Source organism: Phaenicophaeus curvirostris, chromosome 1 (genome assembly GCF_032191515.1).
Source record: "Phaenicophaeus curvirostris isolate KB17595 chromosome 1, BPBGC_Pcur_1.0, whole genome shotgun sequence".
NCBI classification, from domain to species: Eukaryota; Metazoa; Chordata; class Aves; order Cuculiformes; family Cuculidae; genus Phaenicophaeus; species Phaenicophaeus curvirostris.
The window spans coordinates 61,166,305-61,182,822 of record NC_091392.1 but is presented as its reverse complement, the minus strand read 5'-3'; the positions used below and the strand labels follow the sequence as shown (position 1 = coordinate 61,182,822).

At 42.9% G+C, this 16,518-nt stretch overlaps 2 protein-coding genes across 2 annotated transcripts; one reads left to right on the top strand and one right to left on the bottom strand.

Moving 5' to 3' along the window:
- Positions 1 to 171: 171 nt before the first annotated feature.
- UQCC6 (ubiquinol-cytochrome c reductase complex assembly factor 6) lies at positions 172 to 2,961 on the top strand. The gene is made up of 2 exons (XM_069849835.1): positions 172 to 324; positions 2,614 to 2,961. The coding sequence occupies exons 1-2, from the start codon at positions 172 to 174 to the stop codon at positions 2,698 to 2,700; spliced, it is 240 nt and encodes a 79-aa protein (XP_069705936.1). The 3' UTR covers positions 2,701 to 2,961.
- A 3,598-nt stretch (positions 2,962 to 6,559) lies between these two features.
- On the bottom strand, positions 6,560 to 16,203 carry HSP90B1 (heat shock protein 90 beta family member 1). Its single transcript, XM_069859500.1, is given in 20 exon segments — positions 6,560 to 6,819; positions 7,379 to 7,477; positions 8,044 to 8,199; positions 8,291 to 8,369; positions 8,780 to 8,916; positions 9,198 to 9,443; positions 9,682 to 9,951; positions 10,225 to 10,290; positions 10,377 to 10,454; positions 10,564 to 10,701; positions 11,402 to 11,518; positions 12,127 to 12,249; positions 12,893 to 13,004; positions 13,792 to 14,123; positions 14,285 to 14,401; positions 14,481 to 14,622; positions 15,227 to 15,326; positions 15,847 to 16,022; positions 16,024 to 16,127; positions 16,129 to 16,203. Coding segments are annotated over 20 exon segments (2,682 nt in total). The 5' UTR covers positions 16,189 to 16,203; the 3' UTR covers positions 6,560 to 6,789.
- Between the last annotated feature and the right edge of the window lie 315 nt (positions 16,204 to 16,518).

Here is a 16,518-nt window from a genome sequence, read left to right as displayed (position 1 = left end):
GCTTAAAGCCACTGGAGCGACCACTCCGGGTGCGCGTTTGGGGCTCTCGCGGCGTGCGTCACGCCTGAGCTCACGTCACGGCGCATTTCGCGTCACCCGGGTTATACCTTTCCCCCCACCTCCCGCGGTGGGCCCGCCCGGGCCTGGGCGGTGCGCGCGCGCGCAGGGCGGATGACGCACTTCCGGTGTGCGCGCTGTGGGGGCGGTGGCGCCGCCATGCCCGCCGGGGTGCCCTGGCCCGTCTACCTCAAGGCGCTGGCGGCCAGCATGCTGGCCATGTTCGCCGGCGCCGAGGTGGTGCACAGGTACTACCGGCCAGACCTTGTGAGTGCGGCGGCGGGGGGGGTGCTCCGGTGCCGGCGGGAAGGGTTTGGGGTAGAGGAGTGTGGTGGGGTCTCCGCCTGCAGAAAGGGGTCGCGGCTGCACCCCGGAAAAAAGAGAAAGGTGCGGGCGGGGTGGAAGAGGGTCCAGGGAATGGACACTAAGGTGGTTCAGAGGATGAGGAAACTTGGCATAAACCCTCCCCGGGGATGTAGAAAAGGAAACCCTGGGAGGTGGGGGACTGAGGGATAGGGTGGCCTTGTGTATCCAGATGTGGAAAAAGGATATGGAGCCGTTTGGAACGGGTCCAGAGGAGGCCACGAAGATGATCAGAGGGCTGGAGCACCTCTGCTGTGAGGACGGGCTGAGAGGGTTGGGGTTGTTCAGCCTGGAGAAGAGAAGGCGCCGAGGAGACCTTATAGCAACCTTCCGGTACCTGAAGGGGCTACAAGAAAGCTGGGGAGGGACTGTTCACAAGGGCATGTAGTGATAGGATGAGGAGGAATAGGTATAAACTGGAGAGGGGCAGATTTAGACTAGACATAAGGAGGAATTTCTTCACTATGAGAGTGGTGAGGCCCTGGCACAGGTTGCCTAGGGAAATTGTGGATGCCCCATTCCTGGAGGTGTTCAAGGCTGCATTAGATGCATTCTGATTTAGTGGGAGATGTCCCTGTCCTTGGCAGATTGGTTGCAATTAAATGATCTTTAAGGTCCCTTCCAACCCAAATAATGATAAGCAAGGGTGGGAGAACTGAGTTTGTACAGTCTTGAGAAGAGAAAGCTTAGAGATCTTATTACCATGTATTGGTACATAAAAGGTGTCTACTAAGAGGATGGAGACTCCCCTTTTACAAGGACTCACATGGAAAAGACAAGGGGTAGTGGGTTTAAGTTGCTCCTGGGGAGATTCCAGTTAGATTCCAGAAGAAAAGTTTTCACCATGAGAACAATTAAGCATCACAATAATCTCTTCAGGGAAGTGATGGATTCCTCTACACTGGACACTTTAAAGGCTCAGCTTGACAGAATTCTGGACCATCTAATTTAAACTATATGTCACCTAAAAAGGTTGGACCAGATGATTCTTGAGGTCCTTTCCAACCTGGCTTTTTGTGATTCTATGATCAGCCTCTGGAGAAGCAGTGACCATGTATCCAGATTTTCTCTTGGGAGCTGCCTTCAGACTTGCAACGTGGTATCAAAAATAGAGAAGTTATGCAGGTTTCTTCAGAGGGTGTCTCTACTGTGGGAAGTTGGGTTTTGATAAGAGCTGGCAAAAGTGGCATGAAGGGGCAATATTAGAGTTAAATAGACTCTTTTTCCCACAGTAATGGAAATGAAGATGATAAAAAGTTTATATTAGAAGTAATGATAGTCAAAACTGTAAAAATTACAGTTGCAGAGAACCAAGGCCTTCAAGCCATCCGTCAGGGATATTAATGGTTGAATGGGTCCCTTGGAGGCTATCTGATTGTAAGACTTAGCTCATCCTTCTGCTCTTGCATACTTTTTGTCTTTTTAAAAACACAGTGCTATTTTGAAATCCAAAATAATGTAAAAAAGCACCATTTTTGAGCTATCATGCTAACATTTAAGCAGTGAGGCTTAAATAATTGATAGATGCCTAAGAATTTATATGTTTTTATGATGTAAGCATTCTGGCTTGTATCAGAAATGGTGTGGCCAGCAGGAGTAGGGAAGTTATTGTCCCTTTCTACTTGAAGCTGATGAGGCTGTACCTTGAATACTGTGCTTAGTTTTTGGCCCCTCACTACAAGAAAGACATTGAGATGCTGGAGTGTCTCCAGAGGAGGGCAATGAAGATGGTGAAGGAGGTGGAGCACAAGTCTAATGAGGAGTGGCTGAGGGAAATGGGGTTGTTCAGCCTGGAGGAGAGGAGGCTGAGGGGAGACCTTATCACTGCCTACAACTACCTGAGAGGAGGTTGTAGAGAGTGGTGGGTGGTGGTCTCTTCTCCCAAGTTAACAAGGGGTAGGATGAGAGGAAAGGGCTTCAGGTTGTGCTAGGAGAGGTTCAGATTGGATATTAGAAAAAATTTCTTTACCAAAAGAGTAGTGAAGCATTGGAGCAGGCTGTCAGGGTAGTGGGGGAGTGTCCTTCCTTGGAGGCATTAAAAAACATGCAGACATGGCGTAGATGTTTTGCATGTAAGAATTACACTGCTCAAAAAAATGGGGCAGTATAATCACAATTTAGTTGTAATGCTGTCTTTCACTGAATATGCTGATTTACTGTTTTGTGAGTTTCACTTTTTTCTGGTTTTAACAGAGTATACCTGAAATACCTCCTAAGCCTGGAGAACTGAAAACAGAACTGCTGGGTCTAAAAGAAAAATCAAGCAAAGTTCAGACTTAACAGCAGCAACCGGAATTCACTTACATTGTGAAAACCAGAACTGATAAAATACTTGTTCAACTGTCTCAACTGCAGAAATCTGCGTATGAAATACTGTAATCCCTTACCACTTTTGTTTGGTTTTGCTTAAGCAGTTGCAGGTGGCATTTAAATAAATGTATGATGAATACTGTCATACATCGGTTGTGTGCCAAAACGCTCATGATTTCTTAATTTTGATGCAGTGTAAATATCCTTCAGAATAAAAGCTATACACTCACATTGCTGAGTCTGATGCAATTTGAAGCTTCTGAGCTGATGAACAAGTTATAGAAAATTTAGCATACTGAAAAGTCAAGCTTTTATGGCCATTCATTAGCCTTAACAAGCCGGTTCATCTGTAGTAGAACCCATTGACATTTCTCCCCTCTTTCAACTGTAACTCAGTTTACTGGAAGGAACCCAGAACCCATTACAGTAAGTGATGGCATGTACAAGAAAGACTCCCTATTACAGCACTGGACTCCTACTAGTGCTGGCTGAGCTCTGTAGCACCACTTACTTTCTGTATTATTGACAGGAAATATCCTTTGGTCCATGGTAAGGCTGGGGAGGATCTCACAACTCCATTATGTTTTAAGTAGAGAAGATATTTATAGGTTATGCTGAAATGATGTGTTTATACTCTGCTTGGGCATCTTCTGTTTACAGCTGGTTTTGCTAGCAATAAATATACAAAACTCTGAAAAACTAAGTGCAGATTCACCTTTCACTCTTGAAATAGGATTGCCACAAAACTCTTGTACCAGGAACTTGAGAAAATACACAAAATCAACATCCTACTGAGATGGTGTGACAACCCATTTGTGAACAGTCTGCAACACAGCTTGTGAAGTCTGGGGCTTTTCTCTTGAGAAGGGTACCCAGACAGGGCACAGGCTTCATCCTTGCTTCTTGCTCAGGTTTAACTCAGGAAAGAAGATCACAATCTGACACATTACCCATTAGGGAAACTAGTAAGTTTCCTCATTCCTACTGGAAAAGTGTTCAGAGCTCTTTTAATAGCAGAGATACCCAGAAATGATCACTGGACCTGCTGATGTCATGTGCATTCCCAGTGTAAAGCTGCTATTTTATATATGTCTACATAAGTTCGAACTGATTTTCCTAGGAAGGAAAGTTTATAGTTGCTGTGCATGTGCCTCTGCTCTCAGTTTTGCAGCCTTTAACTAATGGAGAAAAGCAGCTGAGGTGGGTGGGTTTACATTCTCTCCTGTTCTTAAGGGCTAAGTGGATGTTCAGGCTGCAGCCTGTATTAAACATTAGTGCTGGATCACACACTCTCACCCTCAGGATACCCTTAGCAATGATGACAGTAGTCATTGATAAAAAGGCCTCAAGTAAATCACAGCTGGTAAACCTAAATGGAATCAATGAAAACATCCTACTAGGTCCAGTTACTGTGAAACCACTTTTTCCTTCACTGTACCTGAAGAAAGCCAGCATTGACAACCTTGTACACCTCAGCATAAGACAAAGTTTATTGAAGACACAAGATGGGAGGGGTCAGCAGTTTTTCACTTATCCCTTTAAAGAGCCAGGACTTGCCAATCCCTACCCTGTTATTTACTGTGTCAGAACATCACCTCTGTTGTTATTTAGTTGATTCGTGATGTGCAAGATGCATTTCTCCCTATCTTCTAAAGGCTTTTTAAGATCTAAAAGCTGCAGAGGGAAGTTACTACTAATTTGTCTTGGATTTCTAAATTCATCCTGCTGCTAATGGAAACTGAGCAGCAGGGAGCACCTGTTTTACCCTAGCCTTTGCCAGCACTGAAGGAAGCGCTCTCATTAGTGCCTATCTAGGAACGACAAAACTGACACTACCACAGGTTTTAACAGCAGGCGACATCCACAGAATCAGTCTGAGTGCAGCACTAACATAGCTTCAGTATGACTGGGAAACCCTTCTTCCAGCATTGATGCCATTTTGCTTCACACAGCTGACAAAAAAAACCCACCAACCCTAACAAGCTTACAACTGTATTTTGTGCTTATTAATAGCAAACACTTGTCACTCTAGGGTAGAAATGCAGCTGGACAGCTATATTGCACACGATATCCTCAGCCCAGTAATATGAAGAAGCACAAAGCATGACTGTCATGTGCTCTTTATTATTTCTGCACTGGAGTCAGATACATATTCCTAAACCAAATAAAGGCATTGAGAACTTCAGCTATGTAACAGAGCAAAGGTTGCTCAAGTCTACAGGAAATTAAGAGATGAAGAATACTGTAGCAAGCAACCCAAGGCTTCCAGTACTCCTCTTTGGTTTATTAGCTGCAGCAGCACTCTGATTATCACACAGTATGCTTGAACCACAAATACTAGTCAAGCTGGTCAAATGGACATGTAGAGGGGTGTGTACTGGTGGTGCTCAGAAATGGATCACTGGGATATTTTAGAAAGTACTAAATCAAAACCTGAGCAGCAACTAATTGCTAGAGAGCACAAAACAAAGCTGCACTGCCATAGTTAAGGGGACCCTGCCTGAAGAAGAAAAGGTCCACCTGCCCTACTCAATAACTAACAAAGGAATATTAAAGACAATAGTGCTAGCTGCTGACCTACGTGCTAGGGTTAGACCGTTCAGCATGCTCCAATAACAAGAGACTTTTACAGTGCATCCAAGATCCTACTAGTGAGCAAAAATCCAAATAATCCCACACTCCCTCAAAGACAGCTAAACTAAACTCCCGTTCCCTGAAATCTCAAACTGTATGCTTCAATAAAACCAAAATCTTTGTATAAACCCTAACTCAATAACCACACTGATACATGTCACTCTTATTTTAGCATGGAAACAGTGTTTGGGCAATATAGAGAAACCCTGGTTAAAAGTAAAGGGAAAGCAAATTCTTCAGGTACTCTCACCTAACCACAAAGTTTATTTTGCTTCAGATTACAAAACTCTAGCTTCACAAAAGGTCTGTTAACAAAACAGAGGTTCTTCTCAAGCAATTCACAGTATGGAAGTACTACTCTCATGTACTTCTTCCAGAGGAAGGCAAAACCAATTTCAGTGTAAACACTTTCTACCCACCCTGTGAAAATGTTTCAAAGTGGAGGTGCTAGTGAGAAAATGTAGTGCTTCATCCAATCACCACATAAAGCTACATATAACGAATATAAGTAGTGGCTCCAGTACAACCTGTCTACACATGCTTCGCCCTACTAAGGAAAGAACAGGAGCGAAAAAATTTTGAACAGCAACATTAAGTAATAACTGCAACAGACAAAGAGCTTCCACCTTTACAAAACTGTAGAGGGCAGGAGTGCTGTACAGCTGTTGGGAAAGCTACACAAGTTAAACGGTAGGGTTACTAAATATGATGGAGGAAAGTGCAAACTCAGAGGCAGTAGCCACTTCTGGAGGTTGGTCTTACCATTAGCGAAAAAAAAACATTTTTTTTTTTTAATCTCAGTTGTAAATCTACCGCTCCTCCCTGTTCTGTCTAGGGCAGTCAAGACCCATAGTCCAGTGCCAAGCTGGCAGGACTTCAGTTCCAATGCTATTTTTAAATGCCTCATCTGATTTTTAAGATGGCAGTAGATAAAATAAGTATTCAAGAATTTATGTAACTAGCATGTTCAGTATAGCTCTCTGATACCAGGCGTATTTTGGCTAAACAGCACAGCAGGTTAACACAAAGAAAAAACCCTCAGCACACACTACACAGTCAAGTGTAGCTCTGCCAGTGCAAAAAGGCATAAGGACGGCAAAGCACCTGTTGTACAGAGGACCTGAATACTCAGGACAGTCCCTTTGAGTCTGTGGTAGCCCACAAGATGAGCTTACTACATAAAATTTAGAGTTAATGGTGTCTGGGAACATTTTATTTTGTACATGACAAGATTTTACACCGTCAGTTAAATAATACAAATTTACATTCATGAGGAATGTTTTTAGAAAAGTCAACTTAAAAAAAAAATCCTCCTTTACCCTTAAAAGCCCATACCATCCCTCAACATTTTACAGTGGAAAAAACCAAAAATCTAATTCACATTCCCTCCTAGCCCCTCAATGCAGGACGGTAGCTGAGTGCAGTTTAAAGTTCATCTTTCACATCTGTGGATTCCTATGGAGACATTAAAACAGAGAATCAGCATGTTGCTTTTAAAGAAGTGGAAAAAAGTTTACAAAAGCTGTCCCCTGGAAGAACTAAACACTAGGACATCATTAAAACTGCAGACATCAGCTAAGCGAAGGCTGAGTTCACACAGAAGCTGAACTGTTTAGAGGTGCAGGTTGTGTCTGTAGTGTCATTGCAAGTCTGTATTGTAGGCTCTTGAAACTACAGTCTTGCCAATTTGTTGGAAGTTACTGCCCATAAACTGTGGAAATCCAGATAACACTAAGTAAACTGTAGAGAACTTGCTGCTGTTTTCTTGCCCTAGGGCAAGACATGACCTCTTAAGCTTAATTTAGCTCCAACTTTGAACATCTAAGTGTTTTCTTCTTACAATATAGTTTAATAAGTGTTATTTGTGCTGCACTCCTCCCCACCCCCCAGTGAAAGCCTGGAAAAACCTAACACTAAAAGCTAGTGGCACGAAAGGCAAAGTTTGTTGTCAGGAAGCACCGCAGACAAAACTTCTTACCAATACTTATGTGCAGACTCAAATTTGAGACCTTACCTTCTGTGTTTCACTGTCTTCAGTATCGGCATCCACCTCCTCTTCATCTTGATCTGCTTCCTCAGCTGCATCTTCAGGCTCTTCAGGTTCCTCCTCCACCTGTAAGAAGGTCACAAGCGGTTTGCTTTATTTGCTTAGGATGTTTACTAGCTGTGGACTAGCTAAGTACAGGCTATGGAAGTATTCATTCTTTAACAGTTGCCCCAAGCTACCTGAAGGAGAAAATACAAGTTCTGTTTAACACGGACACTATCATGCCTCCTCTGGCAAGATACCAGCAAAAGCTCTTGCACAGTATAATGAAAGCCTGTATTTACTTAGACTCACTTATGAATTTATCTGGTAACGGAGATGGGCAACAACATATACCTCTGGCCCCTAATTTACTCCCATAGAACGACCACTTAGTTAAGGACAGGACAACAGTTTAGAAGCATAATCAAAAAGCAGAATCCTAAGCAACTGGAAAGAACACTAAAAGGGAGAACAAAACCATCAAGTACAGATTGATTAGTTTCCCATCCAGGTATTCAAACTGGGCTCTTGGTAGCCCATTTAAGAGTTGGAAGCTGGATCCACTTCATTTCATACAATTCATCAAGTATCTGCTTTTTAAGATGTAGCAGCAATGTCAATTATCAACCCCACATTAAAAGCAAACTAACCTTTGCATCCAGGTCAATGTTTAAACTTAAACGAAGCATTCTTTCTATTCTGTCTCCATATTCCTTAGTGTCTGGTAACATATATCCTGATCTCAAAGTTGCAGTTTCAAACAATACCACTGCAAGATCTGAAACTGTTTTGTCATCTTCATTTTCCTAATGTGGAAGAGCATTAAAAACAATCAGAATTGTTAACTGGGTTGTATGCAGCCAAGTAGTCAGTATTTCATTACAGTAATTTATTTACCTTGACCCGCCTCAGCATGTCTTTGATCAGTGGATGCCTGGGGTTAATTTCAAATGTCTTCTTCTGGCTAGCATAGTAGCTGAAAAGACAAAAGTCGAATCACTGAGCTTTTAAGTACAGGACCCAGCTACATCTTTAACCCCATGAATATTGATTACAGCCACAGTAACAAGCGAATTCCTCCCCCTGCCCCACTTCAACACCAGCTTAACTCTAAAAAAGCATTCATGTTGCCAAGACAGTTCATCTTCTCTTGTCACAAAATAAGACGACAGCAAATGCCACCAGTGAGTCATGCTCACCATGCAGTTTTACATACCAGGCTTTGAAATAACAATGCAAGACTATGTTTGGGGCTGTCATTGGTTAAAAGTGGCCTTGAAAATATGAAAGACCATTTAAATCAGATGGAAGCTTGGTGTGACCTCAGTAAGCAGAAGAGGCCATCAACTACATTTCACATGTGCCGTTATGTAACTGAAAGCTTACTTTGTAGATATATCCTTTCCAGTTTGGTAAGCTTGAGCCTTCATGATTCTTTCCATGTTACCAGACCATCCATACTGACTAGCCACAAGAGCACATGGAGACTCGGTTAAACGCTGAGATATCACAGCTTTTTCAATCTGTAGAGAAAAAAAGCCTTAATGTTAGTTCACAGAGCTAATAGCTTATACAGGGAATAAAGTAAATGAATTTGAAGTTTCCTGTCACTAATATTTTCTGAAGGCTGTAAGATGACATTGTAGTTCATTATCTTTATGACACAAAGGTATTAAACAACTTGTTTATCTATAGAAAAACAGAAAAACAACTGCCAAGTCTACATTCAAAGAACTGGCAAAAGTTGTTGCAACAAATACAACAGTATTTACAAATAAGCATTATGTACAGCACGACATTTTACCTTGTCTTTCAGAGCTTTGTCTTTCATCCAGTTTAAGAGTGGCTCAAATTCCTTTTCCAAGGCTTCCCGATTCTCCTTAGACTTCTCACTTTCTTCAAATTTAACTCCTTCTTTTGCTACATTCTGAAACCTCTTGCCATCAAACTCTGGCAGAGCCTGAATACAGTATTCATCTACAGGTTCGGTCAGATAGATCACTTCATAGCCCTTTTTCAGAAGACGTTCAACAAATGGTGAAGACTCAGCCTAAGATGACAAAACAGACCAGATGCCAATTTAAAGGTATTGCCTTGGTAGAAGCAGCTACTGAGATCTGCACAACTATTTGACACATGTTGGTACAGGACAAACAGAACCGCAATGGTAACAGAAGCATGAAGCCTCCACATTTACAACAAATACAGTTCATGATGTTTATGGCACTGCTTTAATTAGGAGCAGTAATATTTTTTTCCCCTTCCCTTTTTCCTTCACTCTTACATACCTCCTTTCTGCTGGCACCTGCCATGAAATAAATCTTGTCTTGCTTCTCTTTCATTCTTTCCACATACTGGTCAAGGCTCGTAAGGTTACTTTCATGATGAGAAGACTGGAAGCGAAGAAGTTTAGCCAGTCGTGTACGATTGGAGTGATCCTCAATAACTCCAAGCTTTACATTAGTGCCAAACTCTTTCCAGAACGTGTCGTTGTATTTTTCTTCTGCAATTTTCTTGATCATATCAAGAGTTTTGCGCACAAGTTTCTTTCTGATCACCTGAAAAAGCAGCAATATCAAGTTATAACAGTAAGCCAGTAAGCACTTGGAAGAATCCTCAAGCTCAACCCCACCCCAAAAGATGCCTTCAAGACACTTAAGTGTCTGTGCTTTGAAGCGAACAGAGGTAGCCTGAAAGCAGCAATGAGTAGGTTTCTTAGACTTAAAATTTCACAGTTGTTACATAAAATAAAATTAAATAAGCTCTTATTCTTCTAAATCTTGCTACTGTCATGTATTTACAATGAAGGAATTGAAGTTCAACTAGCTTACCTTTAGTAATTTATGCTGCTGAAGTGTTTCACGAGATACGTTCAAAGGAAGATCATCAGAATCCACCTAAAAGAAGAACAAACTTCTTAATATTGCTATCAGCACTTTAAGATTAAAATAAACCAAATGCAATTAAGATTTATCATACTTACAACACCCTTAACAAAGTTAAGGTATTTGGGCATCATGTCATGGAAGTCATCAGTGATGAACACTCTTCGAACGTACAACTGAATTACAAAAGGAAAAAGAAACAGCAACCAGGTTATGTTTGGTGGTTGTTTATCTTTTTTTTTTTTTTTTTACACAAATCCTTACCCACACACTTGCTTGTCCTACCTTAATGAAATCACTTTTTTTTGATCCATATTCATCAAACAGACCACGTGGAGCAGAATTAGGAACAAACAAGATGGATTTGAAAGTCACTTCCCCCTCAGCAGTGAAGTGGATATAAGCCATTGGGTCATCGTGTTCCTGTGAAGGAAGAATTCTTTTAATTGACATGGGTAAAGTATTGACAACCAGTAATAATGTGAGTTTTCCAAGTATGAGTAATTTTACAGTTAACCTACCCCACCATAACCATCCTTTGTTAGCATCTATTATGGAGACAAAGACATAGAACACACATAGAAGTAAAGTAAGTCCTCTTTGAGAGACATTGCTTCTGTGTGGTTTTCTTTTTACAAGCCAACCACTGAAAGGTTATCAACAATAAAAGTGACCAATACAGCATCACCACAGCTCAGTTAAGAGACGCTCAAGTAACACTTTATGCTGTAGTTACAAAGACTATTTTTTTTTAAGAAAACCCTATCTTCCTCTTTCTTCCACTCTGTATAGCAAACATCACCTCTCTCAGACTACACAAAATTTTCCCTCTCAGCCTTTAAACACATCAGTAAGCACTATATGCTTAATGATATATAAACATAATAATAACTTCTCCAACCTAAGCTGCTCAATACTTGGGTGACAGTACCTTCTCTTTGGAAAAAAGGATTAACTCCTGACTGAGGTGCTCTGCCTCCTAGGCCTGTCCACAATTCCGTATCTGCTGACAGCAATTACTTCTTCAGAAATAGCCCATCCTATAAACATTGTGTTGTTTACACAGCAAGAGATACTGTAAAAAACTTCTTGCCAGGGAACAATCTTGAGCCTCAGAGCTTACCTTGGAAAAGGTTTTGTAAAAAGCTTTGTATTCATCTTCTTCAACTTCTTTAGATGGTCTCTGCCAGATTGGTTTTATGTCATTCATGAGCTCCCAATCCCAGACAGTCTTTTCAACCTAGATATGTAAACAGCACAGCATAATAAAGACTCAATCTTTACTTCAGGTTAAGTGAGTTAAAAACACTCCATTGAGGCCAAGTCATAAAATAGCATGTAAAAAAATACACCCTTTGTAATTTACAAAATAAATTATGCAATGGCCTGTATAGTCTCACTCAAGCATACAAATCAGTTTAACACACAGGGAGAAAACTTAAGCATACACTGCGGCATGTCCTCTGTACATTTAACAAATTCATGAAGTGTAAGCATTTCTGTTTTATGGTCACTCTGTAAAAAGCCTTTCAGCAGAGCATACTCAAATTTGAACTATTTAACAATGTCAGATTACTAAGTCAACTACTATTTCAAGTGCTTCACTCAAGTGTTTAGAATTAGTTCTGGGAACACTAACTCAAAGGTCCTTGTCAGTCACCTGCCTGATTTCAAATCAAGTCTGTTTTGTTCACAGCTTCTTTCCTGACAAAATGCCTACCTGCACTTAAACAGGTTTGCTGTTCCAATGCACACACTGACACTAAAGTGCACCTCTGAAAGGCTACCTACGAAAATTGCTGAGATATCTGACATGAGTTATAAACTCCCAAGTCTGACAAAGCCTACCTTCTTGGTTTTTGGTTTCTTTTCTTCCTCCTCTTCTTCAACTGCAGCTTCATCATCATCCGTTTCTTCTTTCTCCTTTGCCTCTGCCTCCTCCTCTTCAATGGGCTCTTCAACAGTCTCTGTCTAAAGAGACAATTAAAAGCACAAATTGAGATTGCTTGGCTTCCTATCAGGTACCTTCTAGTATTCTCTCAGACAACTTAATCTTACAGCATTAGTTCAACTTATGTTAATTGCATACCACAAGCATTTCTCTGTTAAGTAGCTGTTTTATTTAGTTGCGTTTTTTATGAATACATGCTTTCTTACAATACACTGGTAGGTCACAGTTTCTATAGCTTTATAGGTGATGCTACTCAGACTTGGGTGATTTAAAGTTAGTGCTACACCAAGACAATATCAGAGCAACAGGCCTAAAAGTTAAGACTGTCCTATTTTCAGGAGGACACCTAATCATTGCCCTGCTTGAGAGATTATCAAAGCTTCCAGCTATCACACAAAGCCAGTGGAAGGAAGAGCTTCATACTTAGCAAAGCCTTGCTCCTTTGGTCAAGTTCTTTGAGTTAGAAGTAAATCAAGCTCCTTCAAAATTTGTGATTTTATTACCAACAAACTAACTTTTGGAGAGCAAGTAACCAGAAGGGTCAAAAATTTTAGGAATTAGACAAGGAGAAGTTCTGCAGTATGTCCTCATCCTTCCCTAAAGATCTGGCCTGTTTTCACAACCAAAGCTCAAACTTTGCAATGCTTAATTAAATATACTTACCTTGCTGCTCCACACATATATAGGGAAGTTGATGAACTGCGAGTATTTCTTTACTAGATTTTTAACAGTATCCAGCTCAAGATAATCAGATGCTTCCTCCTTCAAGACAAGGCTAAAGAAAATAAATTAACATGATCAGGTCTCAAGAAGTGCTTTAAAATAATTTTACAAGAGTAAGGACCTTTTCATACTGTTGTAGCTATAGCGACTGAAATCCACGCAAGGGAGTTTTTACTAGTTCAGCTGCAAGTATCTCACAAAAGCTACAATCCCTTCTGAACTGCTCAAATGAGAAGAAACAATTGTTTTCAACAACTAAGGCAGAAGACAATACTCAGAAGTCTAAATGAAAACCTCAAATCTTGTTGGTACTTACTTGGACCTTGATGCATTCTCACTAGCTTTACTTCTTCAAGAAAAAAAATTCTCTGAACAGTGATCAAATAAATTTATCCGCTCATCAAAGCAATGAAAATAAGACTGTCAAATTACCTCTGGTTTGAGATTTGCATCAGACCAGTCTCACTGGTATATAAATGGCAATGAGTTTCCAAAAGGAAGCTCTATAGCTCTTGTAAGAGTTTTGATGGGCCATGAATTGTGCTGAGGAACTGGAAAAGTCTGCAGGTAGCTGAACTATCTGGAGTTATTTACTGACAGTTAGAAAACCACAAGCATCTTAAGCATGACTTAGTTCATCTAACAATGTCAAGCAAACTACGTTATCAATCCACATTTATTTTGGACAGTTAATTTGCATGTTTCCATTAAACTGAAAAAGGCTGTATTACAAGAATCAAACAAAGCAAACCACTGCTAAACTCATCCACGTATTCCAATGGGCAAAGCGTACCCACTCAACTTGTTTTCGTTTAAACCCAAAGAAACTTTATACTTACGTTATGGTTGTGCCACGTCCCAAAGTGTTTCCTCTTGGGTCATTAATCACAGAGAATTCATTTGAATCTGACTCCCAGATATGCTGAGTATCATTGTTGTGTTTTGATGTGACAATAACCCTGTCTGCTACTAAGAAGGCAGAATAAAAGCCAACACCAAACTGGCCGATTAACTCGGATGTTGACTGGCCATCATTCTGCATTTCAGTCATTTTGTTTAAAAATTCGCTTGTACCAGACTTCGCAATGGTACCCAGGTTTTTAACTAACTCTTCTTTTGTCATGCCGATACCCGTATCTGTAACGTGAAGCATGTTCTTCTCTTTATCACACTGGAGAAACAAAAAGGAGAAAGATGTAGTCTGACTTCACTTCTACTCATTATATGCAACACACTGTCATGGAAAACTGTTTATTAAGACTTGATGCACTATCTTTTTACATTTCTCCCACCACTCATCTGTGAGAGATGATTGTACCTAATGGTTCTTACCTTGATTTTGACTGTGAGTTCCTCATTGCCAGCAAGAGCATTTTCATCAGTTAAGGATATTAACCGTATCTTATCTAAAGCATCTGACGCATTTGAAATAAGTTCCCTCAGGAAAATCTGAAATAGAAACCAGTTGTCAGAAATTTCTGAACACACACAAACAGTTTTAGCATCTTCTACCAAAAAAGGCACTAACCTCTTTGTTTTTATATAAAGAATTGATAATAAGTTTCATCATTCTGTTCACTTCTGCTTGAAACGCAAACTTCTCAGATTTTTCCCTGATTTCTTTGATCTGGGATGCATTCAGGCCATCTAGTTGGATAGCTTCCTCCTCTCTGTTAGGAGAACAAAACCTGTCAGGTAGTCTTCTCCACAAACAGCCTCACCGATTTTATCATCTAGCAACAGCAGTAACAGTTTTATCCAAGCCCCTTAATCACTGACACAGCCCAAAAGTTGTATTATCAAATGAGTTAAGCTCAAGAGCAGGTATCCTCAACTGCAAGTAAGACTTTTTTCCCTAAAAAGAAATTCATGGAAGAACACAGCCATGTTAAAACCACTGTAGCCCCCAGCATGTGGTATGCCTTGTAGGCAAGGCACAGAGCAATTTTATTAGTAGGCACCAAACTAACCACCTATCACATGCAAGAATAACCCCCTATTAAGGCACTGTTTTCACACAGCTATTGTTATTAGACAAAATTAAACTGAAGATTTTGGTATTCAAGTCCACAGGCTCACTTCTGTTTAGAAGGAGACAGTCTTTTACAGAAATATTTCTCCCAGCTGATGAGACCTTTTTTGAATGGTGGTTCCCTGCAACCCCTCCCCCATTTCTGAGGCTTTAGGCATCACTGATACTCGAACTTACCCCTCAAAACCAAGAGAAAATCTTAATATTTTAGAAGCCCCTTACCCAGAACCCCAGATACCAACCTCTGAACAACTTCATCGTCGGTTCGAGACCCTTCTCTGCTTTTACCCAAGTCATCTTCCACGGTTCCATCCACATCCACCTCATCAGCTCTAACTGATACTGGGGGGGGAAAAAAGGAATACAACGGCCTGAGCCCGCTTCCCCACGAGACACTGCGACAGTTCTCTGTACCCCTCCCCACCGCTTTGAGCGGGGAGAGGGAGAGAGGGGGTGGAAAAGGGGAAGGGGGGAGAGAGAGGGGACCTCCCCCCCGCCAGCCCCTGGGCTGCGTGGGACGCGCTGCCCCCTCCCCTTTCCTCCTCTCGCTCTCTAGGGACCAACAACCCAGGGAAAGCATGAGCAGGGGCCGGAGAAGGCTTCGCTGCCCCCCCCCCAAGAAAAACAGGGACGTGAGGAAGTGAAGCCCCACACCCCTTAGACCGCCATCACCCCCACCTCGCTTCTCATTATTCTCTCCCCACCTTCCCAAGGAAAAGAGGGTGCAAGGGGAGGTGGGGTGGAGGGGGAGTCGGGAGGGAGAGGGCGAGTAGCCTTGGCCGAGACCCCGGTCCCTTCTCCGTCCCCCCTGCCCCTCCCCCCGCCGCTAGAAGCTTCCAGAAGCCCGCGGGCACTCACTCACCGGCCAGGAGCAGCGCGCACGCCAGCGCGATCCCCCACCCCGACTTCATGGCGGTCGCAAGAAGAGAGGGGCCCCAGGCGCCCCCAAGCCCGCAATCCCGGTCCCGACCGCAGCCCCACTCCTCGCCGCCTCCGCCGAGCGTCCTAGAGGGGCCGCGGGCGCCCCCCTCCGCCTTTATGAACGGGGCTGCGGGGGGAGCCGCTCCGCCGCGGGCCAATCGGGGCGCACCACGCCAAACACGCGGCCAATGGGGACGCCGGGGGGGCCGGGACCGCGGCCGCCGCCGCCAATCGGCGCTTTCCATGTGCGGTTTCCTGCGGACGGAGCGTGGCCGGCGCCCATTGGCCGGGCGGAGGGGCGCTCGGCCAATAGCCCCCGCGGAGGGCTCTGACGGGCACGGCTCCCCCTCTTCGGTTATTAGCGAATAAACCGGTCACGTTTGGCACCGGGGCCGCGCGGGCCGCTTCCCGGGGCTTCCGAGGAACATCAGCGAGTGGGAGGCCAACTTCCGGGGGGGGCCGGGATGTTTACTGGGGGGCACGGCTGCTATGGCAACGGGAGCTTCCGGTCGCGGAGGCCCCCGGGTATCACGCCAAGAGGAGCGACAAGCCGCGGGTAGGGGCGACAGCTCGCGCCGCCGGATGGGGAACCCCTGCGCCCCTCCCCCTCCCC

Coding starts and splice junctions, on each gene's coding strand:
- UQCC6 (XM_069849835.1), top strand. CDS start 172: ATGACGCACTTCCGGTGTGCGCGCTGTGGGGGCGGTGGCGCCGCCATG. Junction 325..2,613: donor GGTACTACCGGCCAGACCTT/GTGAGTGCGGCG, acceptor TGGTTTTAACAG/AGTATACCTGAAATACCTCC.